Here is a 24531-nt window from a genome sequence, read left to right on the forward strand (position 1 = left end):
AAGGTCTCTCATGGTTGTAACTGATATTGTCCCCAGGTGAGCGAGGACCCGGGGGTATCATGGGCAAAAATAGGAGGGTGGAGCTTGGCCCCCCCTCCTAGGGCTTTCAGAAGCCCAGGGGACAACCACATCCCCACGGCTATATTTAATAAATATGCCCTGGGCCCACGTGGATGCCCGGGGACAACCGCCTCCCCGGGCAATGTTTGAAAGTATGCAGGGGGCACTAAACCCCCCTGTCTCCAGCAGCCACAACCTCCCCAAGGCTAGTTGAAAAAATAAAAAATGGAGGGTCCTGTGGACCCCCGTGCCCCAGGGACCACCACCCCTCTGGGGCAACAGATTTTAAAATTACTAGCGGCCTGGGGATCACCACCTCCTTGGGCACAAATCAAAAGAAGGAGTGGGGTCACACAGCCCCCTCCTAGGGCCATATGTGGCCTTAGGGGAGAACACCCTCCAGGGCTGGTTCCTGCTACCTCCTGAGGTGACCACCCTCGGGAAGTAGCTGTTTGATTTTGCTTGGCGGGAGCTGAGTGCTCCTGCCAAGCAAAAACAAAGACTCCACTTTCAGCAAGCGGGAGCTGTAAATACTTTAAACATGCTCCTGCTTGCTGAAAGCAGAATTGTCATCTCTTTCCCTTCCCAGTAACATGCAGGCAGGTAAAGAGAGCAAAACATTGCTCCCACGTGTATGAAGCTGCCATTTTCACCAGTTCTCTTTGTGCGGGAGCAATGCCTTCTTCCACAGGAGACAGGAGACAGCTGGGACTGTGGGGGCCTTTAGACTGGGTACCATGGACACCCAGTAGCATGTGGCTCAGCCAAGGGGATGGAGTCCCTGTGGGCGAAATCAGCCAGGGGAGGAGGGCCACAAGGCCCCCTTCCTTTTATGAAAAAAAGTATTTGACCCTGGGGAGGTGGTGGTCCTTGGGGTTTGAAAGATCCTTGTGACCCCCTTTCAAATATTTTTACAACAGCCCCGGAGAGTTGGTGCATGCAGCCCACCTGCATAGTTTTTAAAATGTGTCTGATAGTCCCTGGGGCACAGGGGGTCCCTGCGGCCTGCCATATATTTTCTTATGTTGTTCCAGGGAGTTGGTGGTCCCCGGGACCCAGGGGGGGTTCGACACCAACTGCATAGTTTTTAAAATGTGTCTGATAGTCCCTGGGGCACAGGGGGTCCCTGCGGCCCGCCATATATTTTCTTATGTTGTTCCAGGGAGGTGGTGGTCCCCGGGACCCAGGGGGGGTCCGACACCAACTGCAAAGTTTTTAAAATGTAGCCCCAGGGACGTGGTGGTCCCTGGGGCACGGGTGTCCCCCTCACCATGCACTGCTATTTACTTCACATATTACAGCACTTGTGACATCTTTGATAACATCATTGATAATATCAATGCAATATTTGCAGTAAACATTTTGAGGAAAAAACTATGCATGACGTGTGCACAATTTATAGTTGCCTTAGTGCACGAGTTATAGTTACATGAAATAACTATAACAGCTGAATTTCAATAGTTTTGTATGTTTAATATGTGAATGTGAGCCTCACTATAACGTCCCTGTAACCTTTGTTTTTTTAAGTGAGTATACATATATATATATATATATATATATACATATGTAAATAAATATATAAATAAATATTCACTTAAAAAGAAATATTAAAGTAATGTTATAGTTAAATATGAAAAAGGATCTGTTTTTTATTTCTCAAAAAAATAAACCTTAGAAATTCACTGAATAAGTTAGGGGTGGGTGACAAATTTCACCCCACCAGCGGGGTTCTCAGAGTTTTATCCACTCCATGCTCCGCTTGGATTGCAGAGGTCCGGGAAAACTCCAGCAACCACTCCACTGTGGAGTTATTTCTCTCCCATGGCTCACCAACATTAAGGTTGTGTTCGGGAATTTGCATCCACTAGCACACTTGTCTGGCACCAGAACCACTCCCAGTGTGATTTCTCAATGCAGGAGATTGCGGCAGGTTGACCCAGTTCCCCTTGAGAAAACCTGAAGCAGCAGAAAGAAGCAGCCCCTTGCGGAATGCCCCATGGTGCAGTTTGTACTGATTTTAGAGTGAGGAAGATGTTCCTGGTGCAAAAATTCAGTTCAAAGTTCCTGATTTCTCCCAGTTACGGAACACCATGGAATCTCACAGAGTTGTTTCTGTAACTCCAAAGGATTCCACTGAGTGAAACTTTAGAAGATCTGCCCATGCCTAGAAAAAAACAAAGGTTAAAGTAGCATTATAGTTATGTGAATTTGTCAGTGGCAACATTAAAGTTTAGCACTGAGAAAAACACAGAAATGTATCAGTTATAGTTAGCAGCAATAACTATAACTCACCCCTTCACCATGCACTGCTTATGACCTCACATATGACATCACTTATGGCATGTTCTATGCCACAATTATGACAGTACCCGATTTCAGCCCAGGGACCAATCCCCTGGGTGAGCCACACTTTTTTGGGGGAGGAGAACACACAGCCCCTTCCTCCTCAGGCTGATTTTGTACAATTGGGAAGGGGGCAAAGGATCTACCTCCTGGTCCAATTCAGGCCTCACGGACCCCATCACCCTGGCCCTGGTAACATATTTAATGAGGAGGGTGGCACACAGCACCTCCCCGCTTTTCTGGGCTGATTTTGGGCCTGGGGATCCCATCCCCTGACCCTGGCACAAGAAAAGGTGGGTACCCTGTTGCCCACCCCGGGCACCCACCAAAATGCCACTTTTATGATGGTCCAGTGGCACACACTGCAGATCTTTATCTACAAGGTCACGTAAAGTCACCCTGCATGGCTTTTTATTGCCTTGTAGATATGGAGTGAGACAACTCGGTGCGTTTCCTCATACTGCAGCAGGGAGGCCATGGGCGTTATGGTGTGTGTTCCCACATAACACCCATGGCATCCAACACCTTCCTAGGTTTACAAGATTTCATAAACCTGGGAAAGTGTCAAAAGCCTACGCTCCCCCAAGGGAGGCATAACAAGGAGAAATAACTTTATTCCTCCACATTTCTTTTGTTTTTCTATGTGTTCTGCATTGTGCAGCACACATAGATAAAAGTAATCACCTCCATTGATTGTTTTTGTGCAGGAAGGTGTTCCTTCCTAAACAAAAACATTCTCACTATGGTGCAACGGTGCCTAAATTGGTGCATGGCAGCCCATTGTGTGCCAGCACAGAGGGCAAGGACAGGAATGCACCATCTTTCATAGATATGGCACATTCCTGCCCCTTTCTTTTGATGCAAAGCGATGCAGCAAGAAGGCTTGCAATACTACCCTGCACCAAAAGATTGTAAATGAGGCCACCCTTTCTAACAGTTGAATACAAGGTAATATAGGAGTGGTTAAGCCGCATCAGTTTCTTCACATTTATTCATCTGATTTTTCAGAATGTACCAACTGTAAGAGATGTGACCTGTCTAGAAATTTTGTAAAACTGATCTTTTTCCTTTGGAGGTCTAAGGCAACAATTATTTTGAATTCATGGACACTGTCATTCCAAACTGGGAATTTGTCTTACCAGTTCAGAAAGTATTAGTGTTGGCTTGCAGAGTTGAAAGTTTCAATGGTGTGTCCTTGTGATGACTAGCTCTATTTTTCTCAGTCGGCCTGATCCAGTATAGAAGACATTTATGACGGATCACCTGGTAGTCACTGTACATGATTCTGCTGTTTCTAAGTACTCTTAATATATGTGTCATTGCCAATGTAATGATCCTCAATGCACTGACCTCAGAAAGATGGAAGGCTGATTTGCTTGGATTTCAAACATCTAACTTACAGATCTAAGATAATTTCAACAGGGAGGGTGTAGCTTAGTGAGCAATCTTGGTCCTGCATTCAATGCCATTGTCATGAAGTGGAATTCCTATCATTTAGCAAAGCCATTGTCATGAAAATCACAAACTCACACAAAAAATACAAAAAACTGGGAACACACTCTAATGCAAGAAAACTGTTCATTTGAGTCCATAATTGCACTTCAAGCATTATAAGCAGTGGATTATTGTGCCAAATGTCCTCCGTTAGAGTTCAGGGGATGTACAATATGCACCAAAAAGGCAACCAATGTCTTGTACACCATCCTTTGAGTGCTAAAGACTCTAAATAGGGTGGACAGTAATGTTTTGGCAGATGTCCCCCATCAGTCAAAAATATAAGTCAGGCCCTTCATCAGATGAATAGCTCCATCGGGTAAAGTGTCCCTTGCACGGACTCTTGCTCTTCCCATTATTATTACAGAATATTATGGCAATATTAAGATTTTTAAAATGCAGCAGTGCCGGATGCACAATTCCTGGGATATGGGCTGCATGATCCAGAGGGCTCATTGATTTCCTTTTAAGCCACCCAACAAGCCATCTTTATATCCGAGAGCAATCTTTATCTATATAGGGAACTTCACCCTATGAGAAGAAATTTACCAAGCTGCTACCCCTAAGCTACTGGTGAAAGCCTGTGGGGAGTAATTTTTTGTCAGCAGCGATTTTTCCCATCAAACGGTTGTGAGGTGATGGTAGCTCAAGGAGTTTATTCCAGCACTTCAAAAAGTTTGGTGCAGTCGTCTTGTTAATAAAACTGACAACCCTGCGAATTCACAGGGGAGGACAGAACTATTTTTGCTAAGCTGGCCCAAAAGTTAAGGAGCTTATGTCGAAATGGCAGCCCGAGGTGTGAGAGAGAGAGAGTTCTCAGGGATAGACATGTTTTCCTGTTTTCTGCTGGACAGCTTCTTGTACAGGTGTGCACTGGGTTAGGGGCCGGGACTGGTTCATTGGGCTGGGATTGGCCCACTGAAGGGCAGAGTTGGGTTGGTTACTGGTGTTCAAATAGTAGCCTAAGTATAAGGGAGGCCCCTTGTGTCTGTCATGCTCTCCAGATTATCTGATCTTTTCCACCCCTATGGTGCTGATTTGGCATAAGTGTTGCACTGGGTACAGTGGTGTGGAGCAACTCACTGGGTTGGGTTTGGTCTACGGGTAGGAGGAGTTATACTGCAAACTCTCCTTGGCTGGTTCGGGCTCATCCATATTGGAGGGTTGGAGCAGATTGTCCGACTTATCTGCTGTTCAATGGGGGGACATTGGGCTGTATCATTCTAGTATTGAAAAAAATATATTTTTCTTTTTTCTCCTGTGCTGGCCCGAGTGCCTTTTAGCTGCATTGACTAACAACCATAAAAGGGGGTGTGTAGGGCCCTCTCTAGGATTGGGAATATTTCAAGGGGGAGGGCAGGAGAATTCGGGGTTTAGGAAGGGAGTGAGGTTTGGGGTGGTTGGGGTTTCTTCTTCTCTGATTTAGATCTTTTATGTGGATTGATTGGGGAGTATATGGGGCTGCAAAATAAAAAGGAGATTTTTGTTCACAATGCTTGTTGGGTAGATGTGCCATGTAGACCAATTTTTTATTGCCTAATAGGGTGTGCTAGATGTTTGTTCAAGCATGTCAAGGCCTAACCAGGGGGTGCTCCTGACCAACGAGGTCATATTTTTTCCTGTAATATTAATGGGTTGAAGTAACCCCATAAGAATAAGCTAATTATCTTCATCTGTACTTAGTTGGGCTACAGGAAACCCATCTTCACCCACACAGAATTCCCTATTGGATTGCTTGGTGTACTAGTTCCTGGTCTCAGCTTGCTTTACTTCCTCACAGAGAGGAATTGCTTTGTTGGGCTGGTACACTTACAGACCATTAGATAGATCTGAGTGGACAATGGCTTATTGAAACAGTTAACAGTGGCCAACTTTGCTTTATGTTTTGTGTTCTATATGGGGCCAATTCTGATGATCCTAGAGTCTTTAAAAGCCTGTTGTCCAAGGTACATCTATGGCCAGAACCATTGATAATATGCAGCAACTTTAATCTCCCTCTTAACCCATGTGTGGACTCCTCTGATGGGGGCCTGGGGGGTAAATCCCCAGGGACGAGTTTCTATAGGTCTAAGGAATTGGCAAGAGCCGCCCTGCTTCTAGTAGTTGAAACCTATGCTTTGGTAGATGTTTGGCGGAATCATCGGGTGAGAGAACTGGGTTCTCTGCCTCTTCTAAGTCTTTCTCTTGGACAGATATGTTTCTCGCTAGTTGTACTCTCTTGCCTTATCTCAGTATCTATTTGATTCCTAGGGTTGTATTGGATCATAATCCCTTGTCACCATTTATCCAGTCAGAGGGGTCAGTATTAAATCTTAAATCGCTGTCTTGGCCTTTCGATCAAAAACTCCTTCTGGATGAAGCATATACCCATTCTATGACCAAGGAATCTAGACTTTTTTCAGGGTAATAAGGGCTCAGCATCTATTCTTACGGTATGAGACACTTTTAAAGCCTTTTGTAGGGGCCATACTATTAATAACGCTGCCTTTCAATGGAGGCAAGCTGCTTCGGTAGAGACCAATATCCGGCGCACTCTCATTTATCTGGATATTCTTATGGCGAGGAGGGTAACCATTTAAGATTGGTGATCTTTTGTGTCTTTGAGGGGTCAGCATGGAACAGCTCAATCCTCTCTTAATATAATGAAGAAGGCTTGGGTCAAACAATTAACTTTTTTTGAAAATAGCGTTGAAACGGGCTGAGTATTGTCATTTCAGGTTCCGGATAGAGCCAACTCATTTGCTATCTCTGAGATTAAGAGCGCCTGTGGGGATGCAGAGACCAATCCAGCTCTCATCAGGTAAGAGTTTTGTTGATACTATCAAAAACTCTGTGACAAGGAGGTAATCCCCTCTACAGAGCTAACAGACTGGTTTCTCTGGATGTATCATCATCAGAAATTATCTCCTGCACAGCGCTTCAAGTCAGAAGGACCGATATCAGCTCTGGAAATAGAAGGTGCTACCGACCAGTTTGCACGAGGCAACGCCTGCAGTCCTGACCAACTTCTGCTGGAATTCTATTCTGGACTGTCACATTTTATGGTCCCGGTCCTCTGTGATCTATTTAACTCTTTCAAATTACTTGGTAAGGTTCCCGGATTATGGACAGAGACCAATATAGTAACTTTTCCCAAAAAGGGGGAGGACCCCGAACTTTGTAGTTTATTTAGGCCTATATCTTTGATCAATGCTAATTCTAAAATTCATAACTGATTATAAACATGATATCAACATGGCTTTGTTCCTGGGCGGGATACCACAGTGCATGTTAATATGTGATCACTGCACTGGAGGTAGGTTCTGCTCAGAGAACCCCAGTCGGAGCAATAATGTTGGATGCCGAAAAGGTCTCCAACCAGGTTTACGGCTGTTTCTCTGGGCCATAATGGCTGAATCAGTGTTCAGTCTTCACTTTAATACTCGGGTTCAACAGCTGTATCAGAACTTCATGGCCAGAGTGCTATATCTAGGGTCTCCTTCGGCCATAAACCAGATAAACCGTGGGAGGTATGTCCTCTTTCTTCCCTTGTCTTTGCGCTCTATATAGATGCTTATATTCAAGCCTTGAAGAGTTCATGAGATATTGTTCCCTTGCAGATTTGTCAACTTAAACTTAAAGTGCTCCACTACTCAGATGATATTGTCATTATGACCTCCACCCTGAAGGATTCATTGGTAGCTATTGCGCAAGTGGCAAACAAATTCGGAGCTGTTTCTGGATACAAACTTAATTTTGATAAACTCTGGTTTTAGCCAGTGTAGGGCCTGCTAGAGAGGATAGGCATTGGGTCACATCTGCAGCGTATCTGGGGGTCTCCTCAAAGAAGGAGGATATACAACTATGAGGCACTCTTTAGAACAACCCTCAAGATATTTAGCAAGTAGAATCATTTACATATTAGCCTAATAGGATGATGTTACTTAATAAAGATGATCATTCTTCCAGGCTACTTATACCTCTTTCAGTGTATACCTCTTTATCTACCTAAATGTTCTTTACACAGGTGGAGGCAGTTAGGCAAAGATTTATCTGGGGCCACAAAAAGCCCAGGGCCAATATTTGGGATTTTGCAGCATTCTAAAATGGAAGGCGGACTTTTGTTACCTGACCTGCGTATATTTTTTTGTAGTGGTATTTATATCCTGATTGATCAAAGTGCTGGGGTGTGAACCTTAGGGGCTCGGATGTGCACTTCCGGAATATCTCCCTTGGGAGAGTGAGATCACCCCACATACTGGGATTATTGGCACAATCTATTTCAAGCGGACCTGATTTAAGACATTAAAGGCTTTCCACTCTATGTAGGCTTCTCTGAATGAGAGGATTTCAGGGACTACATCCTTTAATGGGTATTCATATCTTGGGTACAATCCCGATTTTCCACGTTCAGTGCATGATAGCTTTATTAATGTTGGGTGGCATCAGATTTATTCACATTGGGTACTTTTTTCGAGATGCTATTCCTGCAATTCTTGCTCCAGTTTCTTTCATTACCTGAAAATTCGCCATTTCATACAGAGTCTACCGGGGGTAGACATTGATTGTTCTAACACCACCTTCCTTGACTGTCTGTGGAGGGGAGCCCCCAAGGTATTGGCCGGGCTTACAAACTGGTTCTGGTAGCATAGGCTCAACAAAGGCTGGACATTTTTGGCCACAAAATTGAGCCAGCATCTTGGAGTTCTTCTTACTCCTGAGGAATTGAGGAATACTACAGTTTTTACTCATACTGTTTTGAATATCTCTCGGGTAAAATTCACCAGTTGAAATTCATTAATGACTTCTACTATACTCCTTACCGTCTATGAGTCATGAATTTGAGGGAGGACTCCAAGTGTTTCCGGGTTTCTGGCGATCGGGTAGACTCTCTTCATATCTTTGCCAGCTGCCCAATTATCTTTCACTATTGGCAGTCAGACTTCAGTAAATTGAATTCGCTTTGCCCAGTCACCATGTGGTGGGATTCCAAATTAATCATACTCTGCCACTCATCTCTTATACCTAGTCATCTAAGTGGTGTCTACTTTTGTGCTATGGCTCTTGCACGTTTGAATCTAGCTACAGAGTGGCTGATGGCTCAGGCTCATAACCTGCTGCTCTGATTGCATTAATTTATCAATATTGACTGTCTTGAATGCCTAATTATGGACACCATGTGACACTGTCTTAGGTGGACATGGGAGCCATTTAGGGAGTTCCTCGCTCTTCTAAAGGCTGGTCACGATCAATAACTCCCCTTGGTTTGTCTTTTTTCTTCTTATTTTTTTTCTTCTTACTGTATTCTAACCGAGATACATACATGCACTCCTAGATGATGGGGTTGATGTCCTGTTTCCATATGGCTATTGAACGGATATTCATTTCCAAATGTATCTTTCTATTTGGTTCATAAACTCAATAAAAAAATATATAGGAGTGTGGGACGCACAACGTCTAAAGGCATTAGACATTTGTAGATATCTGGTGCTGCGAAGATCGGTGTACCTCATTTCAATGCCATCAATGGCAATGGGGTCGACTCAGCTTTTCATTCTTCCAAGACCATTAAAAAGAACACAACTGAATTTTGGTGATATAAGTCCCTGTTATGTGTAGCGTTTTGGTAGCCTTCTTTTTTAGCATTTTTGCTCTTCAGTAATATTATCATTAATGTATCTGGGCACAGAAGAAATAAATCACCTTCCAAAGCACTTGCTGCTCCCCATTTGTCGGTTTTGCAAATTTGGTGTTCTCCCTCCCCCAATGTGTGATACACCCACAGATACATTAGTGACTCTCAAAGAAGAAACCCTCAGAGCCCCACAAACATTAAGGTAAAACGTACATTTAAATGTACCAGATGAAACTCTAACACTAATCCTAGATATAATTACAGAACTAAGGCAGAGCTGTAGACCAAATAGGATACCTGGTTTTAAAACAGATAAGTAGGTGGCCAAGGCATCCCACTTAGCCATAGTTATGAGATGCAAGAAACACACATTCAGCCTATTTCACATACCTCTGCTAGATGATGGTCTTCTGTCTATCGCATTATTCACTCTATCTTGGTATAGAAGACTTATATCATTGTACGGTTAGCTTTCGGGCAGGGAAGCTCTCCTCTTCCTTCATGTACCTGGCCCCTACTGATTTTCATTTTAACAAACCCATTCTCTGTAAAACTTTGATACACTCACTAGATGTACAAAGACGCTACTGATTCTATCTAGATAGAACAAAACTGGTGAGAAAATCTGGCCAATTTCAGTGAGCGTACTGATCATACACATCACCAAAGTACCTGTCCCTCTGCAGGAAGTAAGAGACTGTTCCACACCCCTCCTTCCCACCCCCCCCCCCAAACCACGCACACACTGTACTGGTTGCAGGTGGTTGGAAGGTGTTGCAGACATGACATCCCCCATCCCCAGCTTTGATTTGAAATTTACTCCAGTCAAAGGCTGGAGTAGATCCCTTTTCAGTGTCAGCATTGCATGGGAACACCCACAAAGATTGTGGATGTGCAAGAGTGTAAAGGAAAGGGTTACTTCAAGAGGAATATAATTTTTAGGAAAACTGTACAATTGCACAAATGCTATTGATTTGTCTACTAACTACAGTTACTAGAGCGGACATGTGTTTGTGTAGAGGGAGTTACACATTTCAATATACTTTCCAGGAGTACTGCTAGAAAGTGTAACTGGCTCAGGTTTTCAAAAGTAGTTTTCAGATCTTTGTGAATTCTAACAATTCATCATTCTGACCTATTATAAATCTGCGGGTACAGATTCGTGAACTGTATAGCAGGCCACGAAAGTGGATTTTCTAATTGTAACAATATTTAATCAGCAGTACTTGTGGTGTAAGACTTCTTCTGGGACAAAGACATGGCCCTATGGGAATACCCTGGGAATATTGTGCACACACACAAAATAGATTGTTTCTAGGTATTAACAAACTTTTCCACAGTTTATTCACCCTCGGGCACATTTTGAATATTCTGATATTCAAGAGCAGGAGTACATCCTTATACATAGAAGGAATGAGGTGAGAACACCTGCAAACGCGGATGAGGAGTCAGACAGAAAAAGTGTAAAATAGCTGTGTAGTACATAAACACATTTTATGTGTGCATATATAGATGTACACTAGGTCCAATTTTGTATGCACAAATTATCGTGCACGGTCATAAATATGAATTCACAGAATAATTAGTCCTTGTAAGTTGTTGCTGGTTCACCTACCCAGGATAGTCCTGAAATACTTGGTGAATTCTAAAAAAAAGGGCAGACATGTATTTCAAACTTGGGCCAAAATTCAACAAAGCTAATTCCCATTTTTTGTGAATTGGCTCTACGTTTTCATTGGTGGGGAAACTGAACATAAAGTTCATAGCGTCAAGTTCACACAGAGTTTTCAGAAATATAATGATATTATGCGCATCAAGTTGAATGGCGATTGCATCAAATCACTTTTAAATGTTACTACCCAGGGGCTTCTAGTTATTGGGCACTGAGAAAACTCAGATAGGAAAATGAGGCTGTTTATTGCATTGCCCTTTTGTGTTGACATTAATGTCTAATTTGTACCTCTCAGACCCGTAATTTGTAATGTGGGCTATGGTTCACCGTGGAGACAGCTCCATAAATTAATTAGAGGGAAACTAATCATGTCAACTCTGGTCCGGGAACAAGCAAGCCAATTTGAATGCGTCATTGGCCTTTCTCTTTCACATGCATTAGAAATGCTTTATGGCCTCACTGCTTACAATACTTGTACAGTATTCCAAAGGCTCACTGTACAGAGTAGTGATACAATTGCTCAAATGAAGTGGCATATGTATTTGCTACATCTATGTTTTTGATGATGGCTCTTTCTATTACAAATGACACCTAAATGTCTTCCGATTAATGATATGATCATATATGTCAGAAACTGTATTTCCATTTTCTTCCACAACTGGTTATTTAAAAAGGGATAGCAGTGGATCTCCACACTCTATTCCTTCATCACTCTATCCATACACTAATGGCCAATGTAAATTAATCTATCGCTCCTTATTGATCTTATCTTTGCCACCTCATTCCCTTTCTTTTTCCTCATTTCATACCACAATTTGTAGCATACATTTTATGCAAATGTTTGTATAATGCATAGTTTTTCCTACATGTGTGTTTGTAAATGTAGAATGCAAGTAGTGGCCAGGTCTTGCTTTTTTGACTATGTGAAGTGAGGGAAACAGTCTAGGTTAACTGTTTCCTGCATTGTTTCCTTGTGTAGTAAGTGCCAACATAATTATGCCATTCCATAGAAGTAAATGTGAAGGAAGTTTCACAGCCCATTATGAATATACCTCACTACAATGAATATGAGCACAGAAGAAGAATCTATTGGTTCCATAAATAAATAGAGGGCATACTTATGCCCCTTAAAGGAGCAACGCTTAGGGGCAGATTTACTAATTATTCGTGTTGTATAGCTCAATAACCAAATGTGCAATGCTGCCTTTCGCAAAGTTGAAACACAGACATATTTATTGAAAGTGGCCTGCTGCTGCTGTCATGGCCTGTAGGCTGCTTTGTGTGACACACATCCTCACACCATGGTGCAGCGGTAAGTGTGCACTGTCTATCTTGGGATTTGTCTTGGAAGCATATCCTCCCTTTACAAGTTCCAAACTTAGAAGGGACCCACGCACTGAACTTGGGCTGTGCACTTCAGAACACATTCAATGCATTTTTTTAAATTTAAAATAAATGAATACATTTCCTCTTGTTAATGCCTGTTTAGAGGAGCCATTGGGGCTTTTAACCAAGGTCTATTCTGGCTTTACATCAACACCTATGAGTGGTTAACTAAGCCGCTCAACTAAAGCCCCAGTAATGACCCCTTGACACAAAGGGGCATATTTACAAGACCCTAGTGCCACCTTGCGCCTCCCTAGCATAATCTTTACACTAAGGCAGTGTTAAGGAGGCCTTTCTCCCACACCATATTTATAAGGTGGTGCAATGCTTGAATTGTGCCACTTTATAACCCCTTGCACCTCATTATGCCTGCCCCAAGCATAATGTATGCAAGGGTGGTGTTCCGATGCAAAAAGGCACAGTGAAATTTACAACATGTCACTGCTTCATTTTTTCTGTCATTTTTAACGCTTGCTCAGAGCAGGCGTTAAAATGCCTCTCTGTGCTTTGCTGCACTAGCATCAAAATGTTTAATGCTACTGCAGCAAAGTGTGACAATTGTGTCAAAATTTTAGATGCTATTGTCCTAACGACCACCTTGGAGCTCTGTATTGTAAATACGGCATAACCATGGTGTCGTTAGGTGGAGCAGAGGCGACGCACAAAATGAATCGCATTGGACCGATGTGCCACTTTATTGTAAATATGCCCCAAAGTGTTTCAAGGCAATCCAAAGAGCTTTTTGTGCAGTGAAAAAGGCACTTTTCATTAACTGGAAAGTAAATTACAATACATCACTTTGTGTTGCTTTGTATCACTTTGCGACAACACAAAACCTTAATACTTCTGGCCACAGTTTCATCTTTAACACTATGGGCTGATTTAAGAGCCCCTAGCGCCTCCTTGTGCCACATTAGCATTATTGTTTTTGTGTTATTGTGGCCCAATGAGGCCAAAAGCGCCATGCCAAATTTACAAATTGGTGCAATACATGCATTGCGCCACTTTGGAACCATTTGCACTACATTATGCCTGTACCAGGCATAAGGCATGCAAAGGGGGAGTTCTCTCATTAGGGAGGCTGCAAAAATGGCACAAAGAAATCTAAGAGATTTCTTTGTGTCATTGTTTTGGCATCTTTAACGCCTGCTCTGAGCTGGCGTTTAAAGGAGGCTCCCATTGGCTTCAGTGGGTCTTTGGGTGCTTTGCCGGGTTAGCATCAGAATGCTTACGCTAATCTTGCAAAGCGCCAAACTAGCGTCAACATTTCTGATGCTGGTTCCCTATTTACTGCTGTGGTGCGCCATATATTAAAATGGCGCCCACATGGTGGCGTTAGGAGGGGTATTAAGAGACACAAGCAAAGTTGTGCTAATTTTCTTAAATCAAGGCCTGTGTTCTTTTTTTCTGTAGAGGAGTGTAGCGTGTAAAGTAACATTGGTCCTCATTTCAAAATATTGGATTGTTTCTGGAGATTTACTCACTCCCAACACACACATATGCCAACCATATTGGAGATAACTTTGGTTTTTGATGGTTCCTCTTGAATGGAATGGTTGATTCGTGTTATTGCAAGGCATGTATTATACATAGTGCCCCAGGAGAGTCATTGACATTTGTGCCATCTTTTGCACCCCTGGGGTACTTTGCCAATAATGTGCTGTAGACTTGTGCAAACCCATCTGTAATATGACTTGCACCTGGATAAACTGCTGTCCAGTGCAATCCTTAAGGGGATGTTCTCGCATCTGGAGTTTTTGCTATATAGGTGTCAAAGAACAGTAACACTGACAATAATGTTCAGCTTAAACAATATATTTTCTTCACAGGGGCTGCTCCTCTGCTGAGGTGGAAGAGCGTCAACCCACTGCTTTGTACAATGAAGAAAAGGGAAAAATAAAATGATGATAAAGCAACATTATTATCATTTGTTTTTCCTCTGGGAACCAGGATAGGGCTGGAGGAAGAGTGGTGAATGCACCATAAGTGTGCATGACCGTTTGGCCGGCCATAGATAGACAGCTGAACAGTCATGCACACTTAGCATTTCTCTACCCAGCTGTATTGCTCATTGGGGACCAGAAAGTGCACAGGGTCCCATTCCCTGTCTGAGCACCGAAGCAGGCTGCTCAGACCAATCACGATACTGCTGTCATGCTGGTGACAGCAGCGTCATAATTGGAGGTAAGTCTGGAATCCTGTGTGCTTCCGGGAGGCGGGTAAAAGAAGAGGATGAAGGAGATTCCTGACGTAAAAGGTAGGTGTTTTTTTAATTTCATTTTTTTAATGTAGTTGAAGACAGTTGCTGAGGCCCAGCATCGGGTCTCATGTCCCTTAAACAAGAGCAGGCTCCTGCCACATATGCAGATAATAGTATGTGTCATGCATGATGTCAAAGGTTATGTCCATTATCACATGGTTGGTGATACAAAATTTGGGCACAGGGGTAGCTTGCTGAAGTACTTGAAATCCAGAAACCAACAGGACACTTTCAGAATGAGTTCATGAAGTCATCAGTGATTAATGTTTAACAGTGCAAAGTCCTCCTTACCCACAATTAGGATCATAAACATGTTGTACTTCACAGAAGGCATCTCCTTTGTAGGAACACAAGCTTAGCTAGTATTCCAGTAAGATTTAGGTGTCTGCTATTTGCTGTGGTTTATAGGGTCAATGAATGAGGTGGTATGTGGTTGTCTGGTATTTTGTTAGTGGATATCTGGGTGTATGGCTTGATTTAGTTGAAATACTGCTGGGTATAGTTGGGCAGCCAGCAGACCGATTGGAAAAACCAAGCCTGTGCCAAGCAAATCTGGTTTGGCTTTAAGAGTCATTGCATAATATGAGTCATCAATATATTTGCAAGTAAATAATGCAACAAACATCATGTACAAGTATGACACACTTAACATTTCCAAAAGCAAATTTCTTAGAAGTTGAAAGTGTTTTACTTTAGTCAAGTAGTTCCTTCATTTAGTGGCATATATTACAAAAGATAGTTTCCAAACAGGAACATAGAAACATTCATGTCCCCCATCGCATTAACAAAGTCATCAGTGAGCCAAGAAGCAAGACATTTGTCATGTGCTACCTATATGTATCCAAGGTTGTGTTAGAGCTGGAGCAACAGTGTAGTCTATGATAACATTGTCGCCCGCTGCCCACATCTCCGAAGGTTATTAAAGGTCCTTTTCCCCGAAGTTATAGGCACAAAATCTGGCTGCTACCGTTAATGAAGGTTCAAACATTTCTGTTTTTAAAAAATTTCTGCCATATAATTATTTGTGATTGTGGGAAACAAAACTTCACAACCCTAGAGGACATGGATGAACATTAGAAATTCGTATTTAGTAGGAACTCGGAAAACCAGTAAAAAAGCAAATGAAACCAAATCTGTTGTCAAATAAGTATATTTTTTTACATTTCAACCATAGCATACAATATATGGCAGCTTGTCCTATAAGAATTACTCGTTGAATGTAAGTTTTCAAATGCTAACTTCTAAATGATTAAAACGTCTTTCAATGAAAGAGAAAAGGAGTGTCTAGACTTTATTCAATTGACTTCAAAATAAAGCCGAGCTTCTTGCAAAAGCGGTGATATTTAGTTTCATTTATAATCCCTAGGTTATATTGAGGAAGCATGCATCATCCCATGCCCATCAGACTGTAAATTAAGTGAGTGGTCCACCTGGTCTCGCTGCAGTAAGTCCTGCGGGAGTGGGGTGAAGGTTCGCTCCAAATGGCTTCGTGAAAAACCCTACAATGGTGGAAGACCCTGTCCAAAGATGGATCACGTTAACCAGGTATTGGTCCAAATTTTAATTGTTGATATGTGCATGGATCTACTGATGAAATATGTAACTTCGACAAATTAAAATTGGGTAAATTATAGCCAACAGATGTCCTCATAAGGAGCACAAAAACAAGGTTTGAGCCAGGATCAGAACCAATTCAGTAGGGAGGGCATGCGTGTAACTCCTTGATTGTTTTCATAGGTGAAAAAACGTTTGTGTGATATACACATTTTTAGAGTCTACCTCCTGCTGCAAACTGTTAACCAAGCTTTAAAATTCAAAATAATGTACGAAAACAAGTATTATTATTGCTCATTATGTGCATCTATTTTGGGCATGCTTTTAAAGTAAGTAGCTTTATCATCTGAGGAATGTATCTTAAGCAGTGCTCTCTTCTAGTACATTAGCATAATAGAAAGGTGTAGTTGAGTTATGGTACATCATATTGATTAGGAGTTTGCAATGAGTTTGTCTTAACACGCCTCTTCTGTTTTGTAAACAATTGTAACAAAAATTGCTTGGACCGTCATGAAATAAATCATCATAGTAAGAAGGTGTGGGATGTCTTTGAGCACCTTTAGTTAGTGCTCATGGGCTGTGATATAAACGCCAGTAGCATGATGAGTAGAAATATGAAGCCCCATCATTCTATATGACATGGCCTCTGTCCCTTATTTCAGGAGCAAAATCAAGGCGGCCCCTAAGAGGGAAGCCTCCATCCTCTCAGCCTACGAGGATCTCATATGGGCAACACAGTGCAAGAAAACTCCAAGTTCTGCTTATGAAAAGTCATCCATTGTTTGTCTTTGATCGAGTAAAAGACACTTAGGCCCTCATTATGAGTTTGTGGGCAGTCTCCGCCGCTTGCCAAACTCCTACTGTCATCAGGCTGCCTGTGTGGCCTGAACACCACCGGCCCTATTAGGAGTTCACCGCAGGACCGAAGGGCTGGCGGGCAGTGGAAAGCACAGTGGGGCTGTCCATGGAGGCCCCTGCACTACCCATGCCAAGTACATGGGAAATGCAGGGGACCCCATGGGGCCTCCAGCACCCCCTTTCCACCAGCCTTTTCACGGCGAGGCTACCGCCATGCAAATGCTGGCGGAAAGAGTACTCATAATTCCCCAGTGCAGCACTGCAAGCAGCGCTGCCCTGCGGATTGCAACCGCCGAGACCACCAGGTTTTCGCCCTGGTGAATGCCAGGGTCATAATGAGGGCCTTAAATTTTTGGGCAAAGTGGTAGAGGCATCCACAATCAATGATGGAAGACATAGCAGGGAATCTGAAAACTGACTCAGTCCCTTATATTTTAAATGTACAGTGCGATGCAGTAGCTGCATTTTATTTGCCGCAGTGACACGTTACTTACAATAAAAAAATGTATCTGTTAAGTTGTTAAAGCGTGTGAGTCTATTCGTGTATGCACATGTGTGTGCCTGACTGTGTGTATATGCACAATGTCCCCTGTAGCTGGGGCCATGGCATATCTCCCCATCAAGGTTTGAGCCGTAGAAATTATATAGGAACCCTCTAGAATAATGTCTGGATCCACTCTCCTCCTCAGTACATTCAAACATGGAAAGATGACCCGCTGTTTGCTACCAAAACAGGATTCACAATTTCAAATTCTGATGTGGTGCAAAAACAAATTAATTCTAGGTTTTTAATGGTATATTCAACTCTGTTCACAAGGTCACTAGTTTCCTGTCTCCTTACAACTGCCTATGTATTTGTAGAGGTAATACTGTACCTTGTAATACCTGGTCAATATTGATAATTTCGGATGTGGCATTACATCGTGTGATGTTTCATCCCAATTCTGCACTGCTGGTGGATAGGTAACATAGTAAAACGTAATGTTTTCCCTCCATTTTTCAATGTAAAACTGTCCGTGTGCAGTTTTTTATTGGGTTTGCAGAATTTGCGCAACTGCATTAATTTGCCCCAAAATCATGTGAATTTCACGTAAGTATATAAAATGAAATCTATAATTTTATGCTTTATTTTAAAGGAGTGGGTTGGAACAAAACAAAGGCATCATAAAAAACAGTGAGTTGCGTTTGGTTTTCCTGTGCGTTTATTGCTAATTTTTACCATAAATGATGTGCTTAAAAGGTGCATAATTCAGTAAAGTGGGATAGTGATGTAAAGTCAGGAAATACGCATATCAAGCGTAATGCGAAATTCAGAAATTCCGGAAATTAAATTTCAATTACGCCCAGGCTTCATATTTTCCCCATACAACATGAATCAAATTCATGCACCCGACTTGAGATAAATGTCCAAATGAGAATGATGGCCCGGGTGGCATCTCCCCTGGATTTTAACCGAATGAATATTATCTCTCAGTAGACTTTCTAGAGTCCTAGATTAAGGGCTGATGCCGGCAGGATCTTGGCACCAAGGGCCATATGTACGAAAGCTTTTTCCCATAGACACAGAATGGGTCAAATCCTTTGGTACATCTGGCCCCAAGTGAGTTAGCGTGAGGTGCTAAACTAGAAGCTTTTATCGCTTTGTTTTCATCTCCTGTTAGCAACAGCCAGCGTTCGCGCCATAGGGCCTAATCCACGAGGAAACCATCCCCATGTTTGTGGCCATTGAAAGCAGGGATATAATCAAAGCTGCTGTCTGTTTTTCTGTTCTCTTTGGCCACGACACACTTTACTTCCCTGCAACCCTCTTAAGAGAGGGTTGATTGCTAAAATGTGCTCTGTATACACATCTGCGCTAATTATTGCTCCATTCATTAGCAAACACAAAATTCAACATGAAAAGTGCAAATAAAATATTTTCCCATCTCTAACATATTACTTTAAGAGTTTTAGAATTGCACCTAATATTTGAGTATGGTTAAATTGTTCTTTTAAATCATAACAATAAAAGGAAAACTATTAATAATTGAAGAGTGGAACGGTTATAGTTGTGGTTAAGGAAAGTGCTCTAAATTAGCTAAATGTAGCAGTTGTGCCCTCTAGAGGCAAATAACTGTAGAAACCCTAGACTGAAAACCCTGATGAAGAAACACAAAGGCAACATTGTGGATCAGAGGGTAGAGAATCATTGAAATGGCGCATACTTAGACAGACTGGGCCTGATTCACAAAGGTAAACTTACACTACTTTTGTGTAAGTTTATGTTTGATTTTGAATTCACAAACACCCCATTAATATTAAATGTACGACTGCGGAAAGTCCACAGTCGGGTTAGAGGAATCCACGCATAAAAAGATACCACTTCCCAATCTGTCCATCATTGTTTGGACAGTAACTCTTAAGCATGTAAACCCATTCTCCCTCAACAATGGGCAGCGACTAAGCAGAGGAAAACCATCAATGTAGAAGAAATAATTAGTGATTTAAAATATATATTTATATTTCCTTATTATACCTTTTTATGTTCCAGTGAACCAAGGTATGCATTAGTGCGTTTTTCACTTTCTCAGCCTATAAAGGCATTTCATTTTCCTCACAAAATTAGAAAATGTGTATACGTTTAACCCCTTAGCTGCTGGGCCTTTCCCCCCCCAGTGCTGAGCCCTTTTTTGGCTATTTGGGGTAGTTCGCGCTTAGGGCTTCATAACTTTTTGTCCACATAAGCTAACCACGCCAAATTTGCGTCCTTTTTTTCCAACATCCTAGGGATTCTAATGGAGGAGACCAAGAAAATAGCCAAAATACAGTGAAAATTTTGTTTTTTCCAAAAAAATGGGAAAAAAGGGCTGCCGAAGAAGGCTTGTGGTTTTTTCCCTGAAAATGCCATCAACCAAGGGTTTCTGGTGCTGAAATCACTATCTTCCCACCTTTCAGGAACGGGCAGACTTGAATCAGAAAACCGAATTTTTCAACACAAATTTGGCATTTTACTGGGACATACCCCATTTCTACTATATTTGGTGCTTTCAGCCTCCTTCCAGTTAGTGACAGGAATGGGTGTGAAACCAATGCTGGATCCCGGAATGCTAAACATTTCTGAAAACTAGACAAAATTCTGAATTCAGCAAGGGGTCATTTGTGTAGATCCTACAAGGTTTTCCTACAGAAAATAACAGCTGAAATAAAAAAATATTGAAATTGAGCTGAAAACAACAGCCATTTTTCTTTATGTTTTACTCTGTAACTTTTTCCTGCGATGTCAGATTTCTGAAAGCAATATACCGTTTTGTCTGCTGGACTCTTCTGGTTGCGGGGATATAAAGGGCTTGTAGGTTCATCAAGAACCCTAGGTACCCAGAGCCAATAAATAAGCTGCACCCTGCAGTTGGTTTTCATTCTATACTGGGTATGCAGCAATTCATTTGCTGAAATATGAAGAGTGAAAAAGAGGTATCAAGAAAACCTTTGCATTTCCAAAATGGGATCAAGATAAGATTTTGAGGAACAGGGGTTATTTGCACATCGCTGAATTCCGAGGTGCCCATACTAGCATGTGAATTGCAGGGCATTTCTCAAATAGACGTCTTTTTTACACACTCTCTTATATTTGGAAGGAAAAAATGTAGAGAAAGATAAGGGGCAATAACGCTTGTTTTGCTATTCTGTGTTCCCCCAAGTCTTCCGATAAAAATGATACCTCACTTGTGTGGGTAGGCCTAGTGCCCGCGACAGGAAATGCCCCAAAACACAACATGGACACATCCTATTTTTTTTATAGAAAACACAGCTGTTTTTTCCAAAGTGCCTACCTGTAGATTTTGGCCTCTAGCTCAGCCGGCACATAGGGAAACCTACCAAACCTGTGCATTTCTGAAAACTAGAGACCTAGGGGAATCCAAGGAGGGGTGACTTGCGGGGCTCGGACCAGGTTCTGTTACCCAGAATCCTTTGCAAACCTCAAAAAGTGGCTAAAAAAACAAGTTTTCCTCACATTTTGGTGACAGAAAGTTCTGGAATCTGAGAGGAGCCACAAATTTCTTTCCACCTGGCGTTCCCCCAAGTCTCCCGATAAAAATGATACCTCACTTGTGTGGGTAGGCCTAGCGCCCGCGACAGGAAACGCCCCAAAGCGCAACGTGGACACATCAACATTTTTGGAAGAAAACAGAGGTGTTTTTTGAGAAGTGCCTACCTGTAGATTTTGGCCTCTAGCTCAGCCGGCACCTAGGGAAACCTACCAAACCTGTGCATTTCTGAAAACTAGAGACCTAGGGCAATCCAAGGAGGGGTGACTCGCGGGGCTCGGACCAGGTTCTGTTACCCAGAATCCTTTGCAAACCTCAAAAAGTGGCTAAAAAAACAAGTTTTCCTCACATTTCGGTGACAGAAAGTTCTGGAATCTGAGAGGAGCCACAAATTTCCTTCCACCCGGCGTTCCCCCAAGTCTCCCGATAAAAATGATACCTCACTTGTGTGGGTAGGCCTAGCACCCGCGACAGGAAACGCCCCAAAGCGCAACGTGGACACATCAAAATTTTTGGAAGAAAACAGAGGTGTTTTTTGAGAAGTGCCTACCTGTAGATTTTGGCCTCTAGCTCAGCCGGCACCTAGGGAAACCTACCAAACCTGTGCATTTCTGAAAACTAGAGACCTAGGGCAATACAAGGAGGGGTGACTCGCGGGGCTCGGACCAGGTTCTGTTACCCACAATCCTTTGCAAACCTCAAAAAGTGGCTAAAAAAACAAGTTTTCCTCACATTTCGGTGACAGAAAGTTCTGGAATCTGAGAGGAGCCACAAATGTTCTTCCACCCGGCGTTCCCGCAAGTCTCCCGATAAAAATGATACCTCACTTGTGTGGGTAGGCCTAGCGCCCGCGACAGGAAACGCCCCAAAGCGCAACGTGGACACATCCAAATTTTTGGAAAAAAACAGAGGTGTTTTTTGAGAAGGGCCTACCTGTAGATTTTGGCCTCTAGCTCAGCCGGCACATAGGGAAACCTACCAAACCAGCACATTTCTGAAAACTAGAGACCTAGGGGAATCCAAGGAGGGGTGACTTGCGGGGCTCGGACCAGGTTCTGTTACCCAGAATCTTTTGCAAACCTCAAAAAGTGGCCAAAAAAACAAGTTTTCCTCACATTTCGGTGACAGAAAGTTCTGGAATCTGAGAGGAGCCTCTGTGGGTAGGCCTAGTGCCCGCGACAGGAAATGCCCCAAAACAGAACGTGGACACATCACATTTTTTCATAGAAAACAGTGCCTACCTGTGGATTTTGGCCTCTAGCTCAGCCGGCACCTGGGGAAACCTAGCAAACCAGCACATTTTTGTAAACTAGAAACCCAGGGGAATCCAAGATGAGGTGACTTGTGGGGCTCGGACCAGGTTCTGTTACCCAGAATCCTTTGCAAACCTCAAAATGTGGCTAAAATACCACGTTTTCCACACATTTCGGTGACAGAAAGTTCTGGAATCTGAGGGGAGCCACAAATTTCCTTCCACCCAGCGTTCCCCCAAGTCTCCCGATAAATATGATACCTCACTTGTGTGGTTAGGCCTGGTGCCTGCGACAGGAATAGATCACACAACGGTCAATGTTGGTCCTTACGTGAGGCAGCTGTTGACCCTGGGGTGATCCATTCCTGACACAGGCACTAGGTGTAGGCACTCAAGTGGGGTAGTGTTTTTATCAGGACAGGTGAGGAGTCACTGGGTGGTAGGAATGTTGTGGATCCCAGCATATTCCTGTAGTTTGTGTGACAGAAATGCGAGAAAAATAGAGTTTTTTCTCAACATTTCAGCTTTGCAGGGTATTCTGGGTAAGAAAACTTTGGGGAATCCACACAAGTCACACCTCTGTGGACTCCCCCGAATGTCTAGTTTCCAGAAATGTTTGGGTTTAGTGTGTTTCTCTATATGGCCGCCGAATCCAGGACCAAAAACACAGGTGCCTGCCTTACAAAACCAGTTTGTTTTGCCATAGACAATTTTGATGTCTCCACAATATGATTTGGGTGGTGGAATTTGGGGCTGAACTAAATTGGTGAGCTCCCAAGAGAGCACTCTCTCTCTGCTTGCCGCCGCATTCACCTGCTCTCTGGGTTGGCCTAACCCACTATTACCCAGTTGCACGAACAGCTTGCGAAGGGACAGCAGGACTGTCCTCATCACCTCCCTCATAATGTACTGGAAGAGGAGTTTTCGAATGGGACTCCTCTGACTGAAAAATCACTCCCAGAGTCTGCGCCATTGTCCTATCCCTCAGATGCTGTCTCAGTATCTGATGTCTCAGTCTCTGATCCTATGTCAGAGCGGTCCTCTATAACCCGAGTGCAGGCAGCAGTCATCCATCAAGAGGCCATCTCTGCTATTGGCTAAACTGTTGCTCTAAAACACTAGCCTACGTAGACAGTCACAAAATCGATGGTGTGTGTGAGATACGTGCAACAGTAGAGGCCACCTTACCTGCGCTTCTTCCCTCAATCAGCACGTACTTTCAAGACACTCAAAAAACACCTTGTCACATACCATTCGTCACAGTCTTTAGCACCTCCTGCGCCCAGTCCAACAATCATTATTGGTGCTCCCACTTCCTCCTCCTCGGATTCCCTCATTACCACCCAGCAAAAGTGCCCTTCATCTCTCCATAGACTTTACTAATGTACTCAGCTATTTACATAAAATACAGATGTGCTCTTTGCAGTAGGCATATAAACCTTCTGCGCTTCTTTATGGCACTAAAACTGCCACTAGACAAGTCGGACCCTTTTCCCCCCAGGAAAACCACACACATATTGACAAAAGTGATGTATATATGACAGCCAACCACCTGAAACTCAACTCAAGCAAAACCGAAATAATCCTCTTTGGCCCTCACCAAAAAAACCTGGGACCCCCCATGGTGGCCCACCACGCTAGGCCCTGCACCCACCCCCGCCAACTACGCACGCAACCTCAGCATCATCCTAGACTCCTCCCTCTCTATGACCCAACAAATCAACGCTCTTACCTCCTCATGCTTCAACAAACTCCGTATACTGAAAAACATTAAAATGGATCCCCACAGAGACCAGAAAAACTGTCACTCACGCACTCATCAGCAGCAGGCTTGATTACAGAAACGCCCTCTATGCCGGCACCACTCTAAAACTCAAGTGCAAACTACACGCATCCAGAACTCAGCAGCACGACTCATCCTCGACCTCCACCGACACGAACACATCTCTCCACACCTCAAATCCCTCCACTGGCTCCCCATTGACAAAAGGATCACCTTCAAGATCCTCATCC

General features: G+C 43.0%; 1 protein-coding gene across 1 annotated transcript in view; it reads left to right on the forward strand.

The window, feature by feature from the left end:
- Positions 1 to 24531, forward strand: part of THSD7A (thrombospondin type 1 domain containing 7A) — a 934571-nt gene that overhangs the window by 746370 nt on the left and 163670 nt on the right. Inside the window, exon 14 of the mRNA XM_069211831.1 lies at positions 16196 to 16380. Within this exon, the coding sequence (XP_069067932.1) occupies positions 16196 to 16380 (185 nt within the window). The remainder of the gene's footprint in view (positions 1 to 16195; positions 16381 to 24531) is intronic.

Source organism: Pleurodeles waltl, chromosome 10 (assembly GCF_031143425.1).
Source record: "Pleurodeles waltl isolate 20211129_DDA chromosome 10, aPleWal1.hap1.20221129, whole genome shotgun sequence".
Taxonomy (NCBI): Eukaryota; Metazoa; Chordata; class Amphibia; order Caudata; family Salamandridae; genus Pleurodeles; species Pleurodeles waltl.